General features: G+C 39.3%; 1 protein-coding gene across 8 annotated transcripts in view; it reads right to left on the bottom strand.

The window, feature by feature from the left end:
• Nucleotides 1-420: 420 nt before the first annotated feature.
• The window catches only part of CTNNA2 (catenin alpha 2), a 962,766-nt gene continuing 949,681 nt past the window's right edge, over nt 421-13,505 (bottom strand). For 5 of the 8 annotated variants that reach the window (XM_006098480.1, XM_023762210.1, XM_023762215.1 and 2 more), the window contains one exon: nt 421-1,687. In XM_006098480.1, the coding sequence (XP_006098542.1) occupies nt 1,400-1,687 (288 nt within the window). In that variant the 3' untranslated portion in view covers nt 421-1,399. The remainder of the gene's footprint in view (nt 1,688-13,505) is intronic. The other 3 variants (XM_023762212.1, XM_023762211.1, XM_023762213.1) reach the window with 2 other exon arrangements.

Genomic DNA, 13,505 nt, shown 5'->3' on the forward strand with positions numbered 1-13,505 from the left:
CTGGAGACATATTTTAACTTGCTAACCTATAGGCATCATTTAAATGGGAAGATTTGGGGGTGTTCAGATGAATATTTGGGATCCCTTTCTCATCCTCTGGTCATAGCTGAAAGACTACTACTTCTTTTTAGTAATGAGACAGAGGCCCTATGTTCACAATTTAGCTTAAAAATTGTTTGAAATGAATAAGATACTTTGAAATTAATGGGCAGATATTGGATTCAGTTTCTCTCTGGGAACCCATTAAGTTTCTTCAGTTTAGCCCAGGGCTGAACATGGCCCACAAAAATCTAACACACGACTGTCTCATTTTAGATTCAGCCTGAAAGTAAATAAAAACAAATGGAAAATATAAAATGAAACAATTCTTGGACTCTCAGGGTGACTCAGATTTTTTTTTATATCACCTATTTTACCCTCAATTTTTAAAAACAAACAAGATGTTCTGATCTTTTATTAAATATGCACTTAAAGAAAACATTCAGTTGTCGAGATTAAATGCGTTTATTTTGAGTTAGTGGATACAATGCCATAGTCGATACCAGCACTCCAAGCTACACCTATGTATTTGCCTCTAAACCTTTACACGTTGTCAGTTTCCATTCCTCTAACATCCAACCACTGGGCCTCCTATTTCTAGCAAAATCATCGTTCAATTTTTTTAAAAAAATTTAAAAGCAAGATTGAACACTCTATTGTGCTTCCAGTGCCCACAGAAGAATTATAATCGTCTCAAATAAATGTTTATTGTTTTCAGTGATGGGGAAAAATCGATAGATAGCATGAGCACTAGTAACGGCACTACTAGAAGAGAAAGAACAGAATACAGATTAAAAGAAGCATATTTAGGCTGGAGGAGTTAGTTTCCCCTTCGTTAAAAAAAATCCACATATCATGGATAGGACTTCATAGTTCAGTTGTTCCATTTGTGGGCCACACACTTAAGCATACTGGCTAGGACATTTTTGCATCGAAATGGAAGCAATACAAGCTTTATGTTCTACCATTAACACTTCCAGATTTTTCACTTAATATACCTGCCAACCAAATGATTCCTGCATGCATTAGAATTTGCTCTTGTAGCGTTAAGTTTATTTTTCCCCTCCCTCCCACTCCCGTAAACATTGTGATACAAACTCTTCACCAGATTTGATGAGAATGTTGCAAAGAACAGCTCTGTGCCACCTCAGGACAGGGCTTCCTGTCCCCTCTCCAGGCTTACAGATGGGTCAGTAGTATTGATCCCACCTCATCCTGCATGCAAACAGACTCCGCTCCCATAATTTCCCCATGCCGGAGGCACACAAGTCGGCAGGTATGCATACAAAAAAATGGATTGAAAAAGGAAAGGAAAGGAAAAAGAAAGAAAGAAAAGGCTTTCTTGTGAAAGCCTATCGTCCTAGAAGGAATCCATTGCTTTGAATTCACTTAAGGCCTGCACAGGCGAAATGTGTTTCTTCTGAGACCCTCGCCTAACTCGCGTCTGGAATTCTTCAGGCTTTTCTCTCTTCACAAGGGGCTTCTTCTCCGGAGCCTTCATCTTCCAAGACACAACAGGGGAGTTGACAGCTGCTGTCCCATAGACCTTCTGGTATTTGGTCGAGGCCACATAGGAGGCTTTTACCGTGAGGACAACAGCGTTCATCAGGTTTTTAGCTGCCTGGATGAGCGACGTGGCGCTGTCCAGCTAGAGTGAGATACACCTGGGTTAGTCAAGGTGCAAGTTCACAATTAAAACAAAGCTTTGCTTGTGCAACTATACAACACTGCCCCAAAGGAGTAAATGACTACATGGTAAGGTGAATAGGTCATCTATCTTCTCCCAAGGTAAAAAGAAAGAAAAAATGTTACTCTATGATACATAATTTATTAAAGTCCAGATACCTCTAAAGCAAAACTCTCTTTTGAGCACATAAGAATTCCAATGTTAACAAAAGTTTTTCAAAGTAGAGTATCTCATATTACTACTCTTATATTACTACATTAGCCTGATTGGTAATAGAAACATTCACTCAAATGTTTGAAAGGCATTTGGCAGACACTGAAGAATAGGTATTGGGGTTATACTGTAATTGTATGCCCCCCCCCAGAAGAAGTATACATCTATTTATAGGTTATTTCCTCATCTTCAGTTTAGGATTGGTAGGGATGCAGGCAGCTAAGCAAAGGAACACCCATGGGTGTTCTGGCTTTTGCTTAAGTGTTTATTAAGCTTGAGTATCCATTTACCTATTCTCAGGTCTTGAATATACCTCTTATAAGAATATCAATAATTGCGCCAGGCTGTTGTAGGTCAGGGAGACCCGGGTCCCGGTGTTAATGAAATATTGATTTAGCACTATGTGCCAAACACCATTGTAGTTCCCCATTTAACTCTCACAACAATCTATGAAGTGGTAATTATTGTCATTGCTATTTTGTAATAAGAAGACTGGCGCATGCAGAGGTCTAGTAACCTCCATGGTTTTATGCAGCGTAAGCGATGAAGTCCTCACAGACTGGATTACTGTACCATACTGCCATGTTGCTCAGCAGAATAATTTCAAAAACACTGTGACAACTCAGAGCACAGTAGGTGTAGAAGCTCATCCCCAGATCCTCAGTCCAGGGATTTTTTAAAGGCCATCTCTCTTCTGCTTTTAGCTAGTTAGACAGTGTGGTACTGTAGGCTAGAGACCATTCAGTATGTTTCAGCCTTCTTTTTCCTTTACTTCCTGAACCATAGATGCTGGAAAATATCAAAACTACATTTCCCAGAATCCCTTTCAGCCAAAATCTTACGTGTAACCCAGTGAAGGGAAAGAAATAACAGCTGGACTGAATATAGGACTCCAGCCTCAGGGACGCTGGAGCATAGTTTGATCGCTCATCCAACTTCTTGTAATAGCGACTAAGGAAATGTATCCATTACTGTTAGATGAGGGATCCAAGGATGTTCCTAAGTAATGTGGTTCCCGGTGGTTGTACGACCTGTAATTGATGGACTGTAGCTGAATCTGAGAATTGAAAGCCAGGCCTTCAACCTTCTGGGGACAAGATGATTAGCAAAGGGTTCAAGCTCAGGGACCCCCAAATGCTGTGACTTCCCTGTATGATGCAACCTGCACTCACTTTAGCTTCCTGTCACTTCTTGAGACCAAAGTGTGTCCCTCGTTGTGATCAGGAACATGCTGTCCCCTATCCATAATTAAGGTTAAATAAAATTATGCTGAGTTAAGAAAAGTATTTTATGACAAACTCAATTCTTCCAACACCAAAAAAAAAACAAACAAAAAAAAACACCCATAGAGTCAGATAATTGGGGTTAAAGATATTTTCTATGTGTGAATTCTTTGAAATACCATAGAAGTGAGGTTTCACCACTGAGGAAAAAAAAGTAAAGATTAAATGTCAGTATTACATTGACCTTGACCTCAGAATAATGTAGAGAAGTAAAGTGATTTGTGGATTAGAGCCATGATTCACCAAATATTATAATTGACTTGTTTTGTGAATTAAATCAACCAAATGTGTAGAGTAACTACTTCCTTTACCACTTCTGTTACATTGTATAAGGTGCACAGATACCAAAATAACTACTTAACCCAGACTGTTTTAGTTCATACAGCCTAAATTCTTACAGCTAGCTAGGGAAAAGAAACTTCTAGATTATTCATGTTAAAAGAAGAGAGGCTAAGGGTGGATTAGTGTAGTGGTTCTCAAAGAACAGTCTCTGAACCAGCTGGATCAGCATCACCTGGGAACCTGTTAGAAATGCAATTCCTCAGGCCCATCCAGAACGGTCTGATTTTAAAAACTTTCAATCCAGGGGGTTCTTCTGCATGAAAAAAATTGAGAACCACTGAAGTAAGACTTCCCATAGTCTATGGGTTTCATTATTTCATCCAATGAGTTCAGGACTTTCACCATGTGTGAATTTGGTAACATCATAGCCAGTTATCTGACTGAATTTCACTTTTTCATCTTTTTTTTAATACTCCCAGGTAGAAATATAAATAACTAAGGAAATAGATATGACAGTAATTAATGTTGGGAGAATTAGAAGTCATGCTTCCTTAAGCTAGATACTATACCCCTTGGCCAATTGATGGTTTCCTATAAGTCTGTCAGGTTTCAAAAATAATAATCATTCATAAAGTTAATTCTATTGTGAACTATGGGTAAAGAGAGGGTGAAATGATATAATAGTAGGGGGATTCTGTCTATTTGCTTCAGAGCAATAAAATTAGAAGAGGACATGTCTATTGTATTATGAAATGGTTCCCAAAAAGCAAATCTTGGGAAAATTGATTGGATCCAAAGAGAAGAGTAATGTGGAGATTTTTACCACAGATTCCATTTTCAGAGAGATGGTGTCTAATTCTGCAGCAAAAATATGATAGCCTGTCTCTTCTTCAGAACCCCTTTGCTCCCCCAGCCTGAAGCAGGAATCCTGGGAATAAACCTAATACATTGGTGGAGAGTAAGGCAGCTCTGAACTTCAAAGCCAGTTACTTCATTCAAACCACCTGGTAGGGCAGGTACCGCTTTGTGGCCGGGGAAAGGAATGAGGTTAGGAACTGCCAGCTAACCTTGAACAAATATACCCCTAGACCAGTGGTCGGCAAACTACGGCTTGCGAGCCACATGTGGCTCTTTGGCCCCTTGAGTGTGGCTCTTCCACAAAATACCACGTGCGGGCGCGCACATAGAGTGTGATTGAAACTTCGTGGCCCATGCACAGAAGTCGGTATTTGGTGGAAGAGCCACACTCAAGGGGCCAAAGAGCCGCATGTGGCCCGCAAGCCGCAGTTTGGCAACCACGGCCCTAGACAATCAGCCCCACTTAAAATTAAAATTTTTACTTTTTATTAAAACAAAGGATAATTTTTCCATATGCCCTATACCAGTGGTAGGGTAAAGAGAGGGTGAAATGATATAATAGTAGGGGAATTCTGATAGCCTGTCTCTTCTTCAGAACCCCTTTGCTCCCCCAGCCTGAAGCAGGAATCCTGTGAATAAATCTAATACATTGGTCGAGAGTGAGGCAGCTCTGAAATATAAAGCCAAAGAGGGCTCTTTCACCCTCTCATTAGTCAACAGAGCCAAATATCAACAGTACAACGATTGAAATTTCTTTTGAGAGCCAAATTTTTTAAACTTAAACTATATAGGTAGGCACATTGTTATTAACTTAATTAGGGTACTCCTAAGGCTTAGGAAGAGCCACACTCAAGGGGCCAAAGAGCCGCATGTGGCTCGCGAGCCGCAGTTTGCCAACCACGGCCCTATACCCACTTGAATGAATAGTTATCAGTACAAAAAGAATTTGTTTTATTTAAAAATAGGTCTCCCTAATGCTTGTCCAAAAGAGCACTGAGACCTGGTTTCCAAGTGGCACATTTTGCTAAAAAGTTCACTTCCTTAAAAAAAAATGCATGAAAAAGAGTAAAGCTACATGGCCAGGAGATTTTTTTAATACAAGGTTTTGGAAAACTTATTTAACGTAATTGCATTCTATTTTGTGATTTATACCGTAACCATGGCATTTTCAAACAAGACAGGCAAATGATTCTGTACAAAGTTTTAATAATAATCACCAACATTAATTGAGCAATTAGCAGGTGCTTGGCTTTGCCTTAGTCCTTTTAATTAAATTGCATGATTTAAGTTTCAAAAAACCTTGAAGTAGGAACTTTCGTTGCCCTCATTTTACAAGTGAGCAAACTGAAGCTTATCAAGGTAATCTCACTTGCCCCTGCAGTAACTGGCAAAGCAGAGATTAGGACGGTACTCTCTCTCTCCAAAGCCCACCTTCTGTACCACTACACTTCTCTGAAGCATCCTTTGACCTCCAGGGTCTTGTTTTTCTCAGTGACTACCTGCCATTCAAATGGACCTGTCTCAATTATCACCTCTGTGTGGGCGACAGCCTCTCCTTTAAACCTGTGAACAGTTTGTAAACATCAGCCTCCATCTCACCTGGTCTGTGATTTTTAGTCTCATCCTTAGAGCCTGAATTCTTTATAACTGGATCTCCTGGCCCCGGTTGTGCTCCTGCTCAGCCCTCCCCAGTCTCTCCTAGCCTTTAGGATGTCCTCCTGCCTTGGGTTCTCCCTCTTGGTGGCAGTGCCTGGAATCTGAGACCTGCTGGTTTCTCTCTGAAGCATGTTCACTGCACAGCTGTAAGAACTGGTGGTACCCTCATTGGTGTTCTATGCCTTTACCTGGGCTGGTTGTGCTAGCTTTAAAATAGCTTCAAAAGTGGGCCAATCGCAGCTATTCCTCATGCTGGCCTGCATAGACACTGGGCTTTTCTGCAAAAAGAGAGACATATTTTCCCTGCTTAAGGGCCTTTCTATTCCTACAAGATGTTCCACTTAGTTCCTATATCTAAGAGGCACTCCTAATTTTCATCCACTCTTAAAAATAAGAGCCTACATTTAGCAAATGCGACCAGGAGCCAATCTCTGGACCAGCTCCCTGAGAATCCTTTTTCTTATTCGAGCTCACAACCACTCCTGACACAGGAAGCACTCTTATGCTCCACTAGGTTTTAGAGAGCCATACAGCTCGTCCAGCATCACATTACAAATAAGAGGTACAGAAGCCAAGATTTAAATCCAGGCAGCCTAACTCCAGAGCCCATGAGCTCACGGATGCTGCTTCCCAGAGCCATGCTGACAGAAGAATCCACAGCCCCCAAATCAAGTAGGCTGTGCTAGACTAATTCTCTCTATTCCAATTCGTAGGTGTCTGCTGTCCCTAACCACAGGAATTAGGCTGCTCCTAATTCTGTCACTATTCTTTTAAAATATCAAAGTGCTATTTTAAAAAGGCAACAGATGTTTCTTCACATCTTGTTCTCTTGCAGTCCATGAAAAAGCAAATGAGGCAGGGAGAGCTGTTTTAGAGCCCTTTCAATGGGCTTTTTCTGCCTCTGCTTAACCCCACTCAGCTTCTAATGCATCTCTTTCCATATACCATTCTCGTTTTGTATTTGGAATGGAAAGAAAATACTAGAGGGAGAACTTTAATGAATTGTGATTCTGCCATTAATTGATATTTGTGCTACCTAAGTCCTTACGTCAAAAGATGAAAAGGGCTTCACTCAAAATTTACATGATCATCTGAAGAGTTCTAAAACCCCAGGTCTTAGGTTCCGTGCTACTTCATTAAGAAGAGGTTTACACTGCAAGAGGTGTTCCGTTTCCATAGAAACAACTGTGCCTGCATGACTCAACCATGCTCTTTTAAATGAAAGTGCAACTACATTTCTTGTAACGTTGAATTCTCATTTACTCTTTACCCTGAAGCCTGTCACTCCATCTTTCTACCTACTTATTATTCCTCCAAGTATTTCTTCAGACACCTAGTGTGTATCTATTTTCTGCCAACCACTGGGCTCTGTGGTAAGTGCTTTAGTAGGATGTCAAGTGCTAAAGGAACAGGGAGAATGGGGAATCTAGCTGGAGTCAGGTAGGGACAGGGTAGGAAAATAAAGCTTCAGGGTGGTCAGGATATCTAGACTTGCTTTAATGAGTGAAATAGAAGGTTGTTGGTGACTGAATGGTTGGGCAATGAAGGACAGTTCTCAAATTTCTAGCTTGTACAACTGGATATATATTGAGGCTCTTAACTCAGATGATAGAAATGAGGGAAGATGAGGTGGTACAATGGTAAGTTTAACTTTGGACTGACTGGATTTCAGGTGTCTGTGCTACATGTAGTTATTAAAGGGACACTTGAAATTATGGAAGTGAAACTCAGGAAGCTAGGTCTAATAAATCACATATTTGCTTATTTTGGTCTCCTTCATGAACAGTGTCCTGCATACTATAGGCATATAATTCATGTCAATCCTAATTTCTTCTTCCCTTCATATTATGTAGCATTTATACCAAGAGATATAATAGAATGCTGAATGAAATATTAAATCCATATTTTTAATCAGGTCAAAAAGTCCACTAAGTGTACTAAAAATTCCCCTCAGCATTATAATTTCAATATCAAATTCAATATTCTTTTCATAATTGAAGCTATAACATCAAGAAATATCTTAACTATTCCTTGACAGCCAAGGCTACTTTCTGGTTTAAATAATTAGCAATCACTCTTGATAGTAATGGTGAACTTCCTGGGGCCAGCCAACAATGAAATAAATGCAGTTTAGATTATACAGCTGGTTTTAAAAACATACTCATTAAAAAAATAGCATAGTCAAAGGTGCAAAAACTGTGAAAGAGGTACTGAAAAATGCACTGGATTAACAACATATAACATAGTAAATGGCTTAGGATATTAATGTGAGAGGGCCACATACAATAATTACAAAAGAGAATTAAAAATTTCACTGAGTCCTACATTCACCTATTTGAAATATGCATGTTGAGCTAGAAATACACCCTGGAAATAAAATCTATTTTCAAAAGGCTGATTATTACCAAAAAAATAAACCACAAATGGCAGTTCATGGAAATCCCAGGTACAAAGCAATCTGTCCTTGAATTCAAAATAATGCAAGTGCCACGAGATTCCTGGCTAAGGTAAATTGAATAAAAGAAACTCAATCCATTTGAAGGTGATTTTGAAATACAGTAAAACTGAAGAATTTGCCATGATTACCTCAAAAAGCTTAGCAGTGCCCAGGAGAGGGGACCCAGCCCCAATTGGGCTTAGGCTATTTTATTTTAATTCTCTCAATCAGAGGGGATAGCACTACCAGTTCCGCAAATAAGGTTAGACTACATTTTAACCAAACAACATCTTTTAATGGTAATAACTTAGTGTTTAACCTAAGAGCCAGAAGTATTTTAGTGGAACTAGGTTATACACATTCAGGCCTGGGGTACTGTTTGGAAGGGAAGAAGTTGTGATGGGAGAATTGACAATCAATTGGAAGCAAATACCTGGAGAAAATTGGAATCTTTCCACTAGAGCTGGTCATTTATTTATATTTAAACAGTTATCTACTCAAAGCGAGTCACAAATTGCTTGCAGGGAAGGAAAAAAAGAAAGACTTTGCAGCAAGTCAACTTTGCTGTTAATGAATGGGAGGTTAGAAACCCAGAGCATTGGCTCTATTATCTGCCAACAAGAACATTTCATGTTCAAAAAATCCATGAGGCTTTGAAGAGATATTTGATCTCCTTAGAAACTCCGATACATTTGAAATATCTGCCTGCTTTTCCCAGAGTCTATATCAATAACACTTTTTAAAAAACTCTAGCCAGTGCAGGGTAATAAATAACTCAGGCAAACAAAGACATGGGAAAAGGCTCAACCTAAATTGCATCTTTTCCCACTTTATGGATGTTTACACACTTGCAAAAAAAGAGACAACTCCTTTGTGGCAAGCCCTCACTTCTGTGCCCTAGTCCACTCACTCTTCCTCACCAAACATCCTCAATGCAGTGAGTTAGCAAAGGTGGATTCCTTCCTGTTAAGACAGTAACGGTGGTGATCACAAGGCAGCAATTTGCCATTCACCCCTGTGGTGGCCACATCAGACATTACTAATCAATCATGGCACTATGCTCCCTCAGAATCTACTGGGTCACAAGGGTAATAAAACATCTCTACCTCCCTCCTCCAAGAGGCCACATTTTGACAAGAATTGTCAAAACCAACTTGATAGGTTATCAATTATACCTCTACATTTTGTTTTTATTCCCACTAACAGATCACTGACAAATATTTTTTATCTAAATGCTGCATATACTCTTTTTTTACCCTTATTACTGACACCATAATTGCTAATTAGTGAGATCATCAAGCAGGAGACATAAGTATTAACAGAAATGCAAAGCATTTGGGGGGGTGGGGGAGTTAAATCAGGTGATAAAAATTAGCTGGATATATTAACAAGTATGGTGGCTGAAGTGAAAAATGACCATCAGAGGTATAGTGTGATTACTGTTAAAAAAAAAAAAAGCTGAAAAGCTGCATTGATGCTATTTGTATGAGAACATTTACCAATCCTTGATGACTACTAGTGAAAATACTGTGGGATCACTCCTGTAGAGTTGGATAAATCCCAGGGGGTACTCCCTTTGAACATGGGATCTTGAAAAGCAAATGTTTTACAACTTTAAGTGGTGAGTCAATCTTGACAGAAAGGAGGACAAGATATGTGTTATTTTTTCTACAGGGCTACCTTGAGTGATGCCAGGGAGGCAGCTGGTGCTCCACTAATGCTGAAGACCAGTAGTTAGGAAGCCTGCACACAATGGCTCAAGATTAAGTTGGCAAAGGCCTTAGCAGGAAAGCATTGCAATGTTAGGCTAAGAAAAAGTTCTCCACAGTGTTGCTGAGAAATTTGCCAACTGGCTCTCGGGTAACTTTCTCAAGTGGACATATTTGTGTCTTCGTTCTTAATTCATTTAGGTAGGTAGTAGCGCTTCATCGTCAGCCAGTCCACTGATTAACTGTCTTCATTTGCATTTTTTCAATTATAGGTAAGTAAACCTTGGGGACTCCCATGAAGGCTTAATTACAGTCAACACATTTTCTAAATATGGCTTAGGGCCATTTTTCTTACCATTAAAGGCAGTACAGTTTTTGTTCAACCCAAACAAGGCATTCTTGCTAAACTTGGAATCCCAAGGAGAAGTGGGAGTATTGAGGTATGTTGGCCCTTGGAAAGGCATTGTTTAGGCAGTTCCCACCTCCATTTTCTATATTTCTTCCTCCCTGCACCCTTCCTTTCCCCACACTTTTCCAACTCATCCTCTCTGAGTCGTTCCCACATAACAACAAAACCATGAGAAATAAATCCAACAGGAGAATTACCAATGGAGTTTTAGGCTTCCACCCTAATTGGAAGATATTCCTGGGTAAGAAGACAATCTTTGAGTCACCATGGTACAAGGTTCATACCTTGTAGCAATTCTTCAAAAGGCTAAAGCTTCTTTTAGCCTTCCCTAGAGGGAGCCAGCTAGCAGAATATCAGTACCTTTGATTCCTCTGTTTCCCCCATTCTCCTTCCCTGAGCAATATCAACATGATTGGCAGACAAATCTAGGACAGTCATTGTCCAAGAATCCAAGAGAAATAAGTCTTCACAAAATGAATGAACAAGCCACAAATAGACCCTCCAACGTTGTAGGAATGTGCTGAAGGCTATTTAACACTTTATAAAATGGCTCCTAGGTTCTGGCACACACTGAGTGAAGAACAAACCACGAGTCAAGGACCACATCTTTGGGGGCTGGTTGGCGGAGAACTGTGCCTAGAAAGTAAGCATAATCTGAGAACCCTGGATCATTCTTCTCCCTTCTTAAACTTCTCTTCACATTCAACCACAAGGAAATGGATAATTTATAATTATTCCTGTGCTGGGGAAAGTCACCTCCCATCCACCCCATGCCCCTCTCCTCATCGGGTGAGTGGAAAACGCTGGTAGAAGCCTCCATTGCTACCTGGGTCCTGGATGAAGAGAGTTGAAGAGCAGACTAGACCCCATCCCCCAGGGACTGTTTGCTGCCTCTCTTTAGGATCCTAGTTCCCTCTTCCTCACCCATTTCTTCCAACTCCTGTCCATTTTCTTTGCTCTGGTAAGATATTCTCCTGCTCTCCCTCTCTATCTTTTCCTTTCTTATGGTTCCTAGGCTCTGGACTCAGAACCCTAGTTCAAAGCCTGATGAAGCTGATCACTGACCATATGATCTTGAGAGAGCTAATTAGTCTAGCTCTATCCACTTCAAATTTTTAAAGTAAAAGTAAAAATGAAAAAATACCACACATTTATTTAAGTATTTAGGTATTAAATGAGATCATATCCTTCAAGCTAAGTGCTTAGAACATGGTAGGCCCTTAGTAAATCTTAGTGTTCATTATTACTGATTTATCTTTCCTTAAATTATCATTAAAAAAAAGGTATCTCTAAAATTATATTTCTCTAAGTCCTCCTCTTTTACTTTTTTTCAAGGTTCCCCCATCCAGCATTTGGAGTTCTGTCTTTTTACTAAACCAAGTATCATCTTGGCTTGCTCTCAATGCCTGAATATTCCAGTTTTAATGTGTTAGGGATAAAGGCATGAAGAAGTTTACAAGGGAAATACATAAGCACCAAAAAAAATAGATCTGTATCTTTTCTAGTTTTACTATATTCTTTAGCTGAATGAAGGAAAGGAGGGATCACGCTTCAGCACAAGAAAATGAGGATTTTGTGTAAAAGTGTGACACCCCAAATATCTAAGAACATTTTGTCTTCATTTAACCCCTATAAGCTCTAAAAGTAGAAAGTCAAGATAGCTCTAATAGTAGAGAGAGGGAAGACGATGTTTAGAGGTCTAATTTAAGAAGCATAAAATATTTTACCCAACCAAGTATAGGGCCTAATTCCAAAAATGCAAGCTGTTCATTTTGGTTAAGATATCATTTCTTATTAAAAAGAAAATGATGTTATCTGGAAAGTGTAATACCTTAATTCATTAAAATCTTATATTGTTGTCAGAAGCCAGTTGAGAGTCCCAGCTACCTCAAAAATGGAGTCCTTTCTGGCCTAGAAAGGCTCACCAATCGCTGCAGATCAACCTTCCAAGTCCTGTGTTTTATCTCCATCAAATACTTGGGTTCCCTAGACTTGTTTCTTAAAGTCTTAAATCTATTTTTCTGTAAGATATGAGCTATTTTAAATCTTTACCTCAGTCTTGAAAGGAGCACCTGCATCTCCAGCTAAGTTGGCCTGTCTCATCATTATATCCATCAGTAGACTCCAGGTATTAAATCTACATATTCTTGAGAGGTTTGTGAATGGCTCATCAGACTAGTTTCCCAGAACATGCGTATACCAATCTTGTGCCTTTGTACATACTGTGGTCACATTTATTAATCAAATAAGTTAGCAAAGGGCAGGTCTTGAGAAAAGACTTTCTAAAGAAAAAAATTCAAGATAAATAAAAGTCAAAATCTAAGGAAGGACATTGCCTGGGCTATGACCTGGAAAGGCCAGGAGAAAGAAAGTAGGACAGGTGCAAAAAACCACAGTGGACAACATTAAGACAAGCCATACTTGTCAATGCTCCAGGCCTCTTTCAGAGCTAATAAAGCAAGGATGGTTGATGTGTGCCCAGTTGCTGTCATTTCTTCATTGGTACCTTTCACAAGCATGCTCAGTCAATAACAGTACTTTGTTCTACTGATCCTAGAAATGCTCTGAGAATTCATCTCAAAATATAGGCCAGGCAATTACTAGCAAATGGGGAAAGTTAGAAGTCAAGATAAAACTCATTCATCATCCCCTCTATTCTACCCCACCAAAGGCTATGCTTTGATTAAGAGTAGTATGTTAATATCATTTCTCCTTCATTACAATAATTATCTTCTCACATAATTCATAAAGAATTATTTTTTAAGATATAATGCAGTAAATTGAAGTGAAATGATAGAAACATATGTAACAAAATAATTCACTAACAAAATTTCAGCTCTTCTTTTATTAAAGGAATGAAAATTTGGACAAGAAGAAATGAGTATCATTATTCAAGGGTTCACAAGAGGTCTTCCGTATAATGCATAGTTTA

This window comes from Myotis lucifugus, unplaced genomic scaffold (genome assembly GCF_000147115.1).
Source record: "Myotis lucifugus unplaced genomic scaffold, Myoluc2.0 scaffold_237, whole genome shotgun sequence".
Classification (NCBI taxonomy): Eukaryota; Metazoa; Chordata; class Mammalia; order Chiroptera; family Vespertilionidae; genus Myotis; species Myotis lucifugus.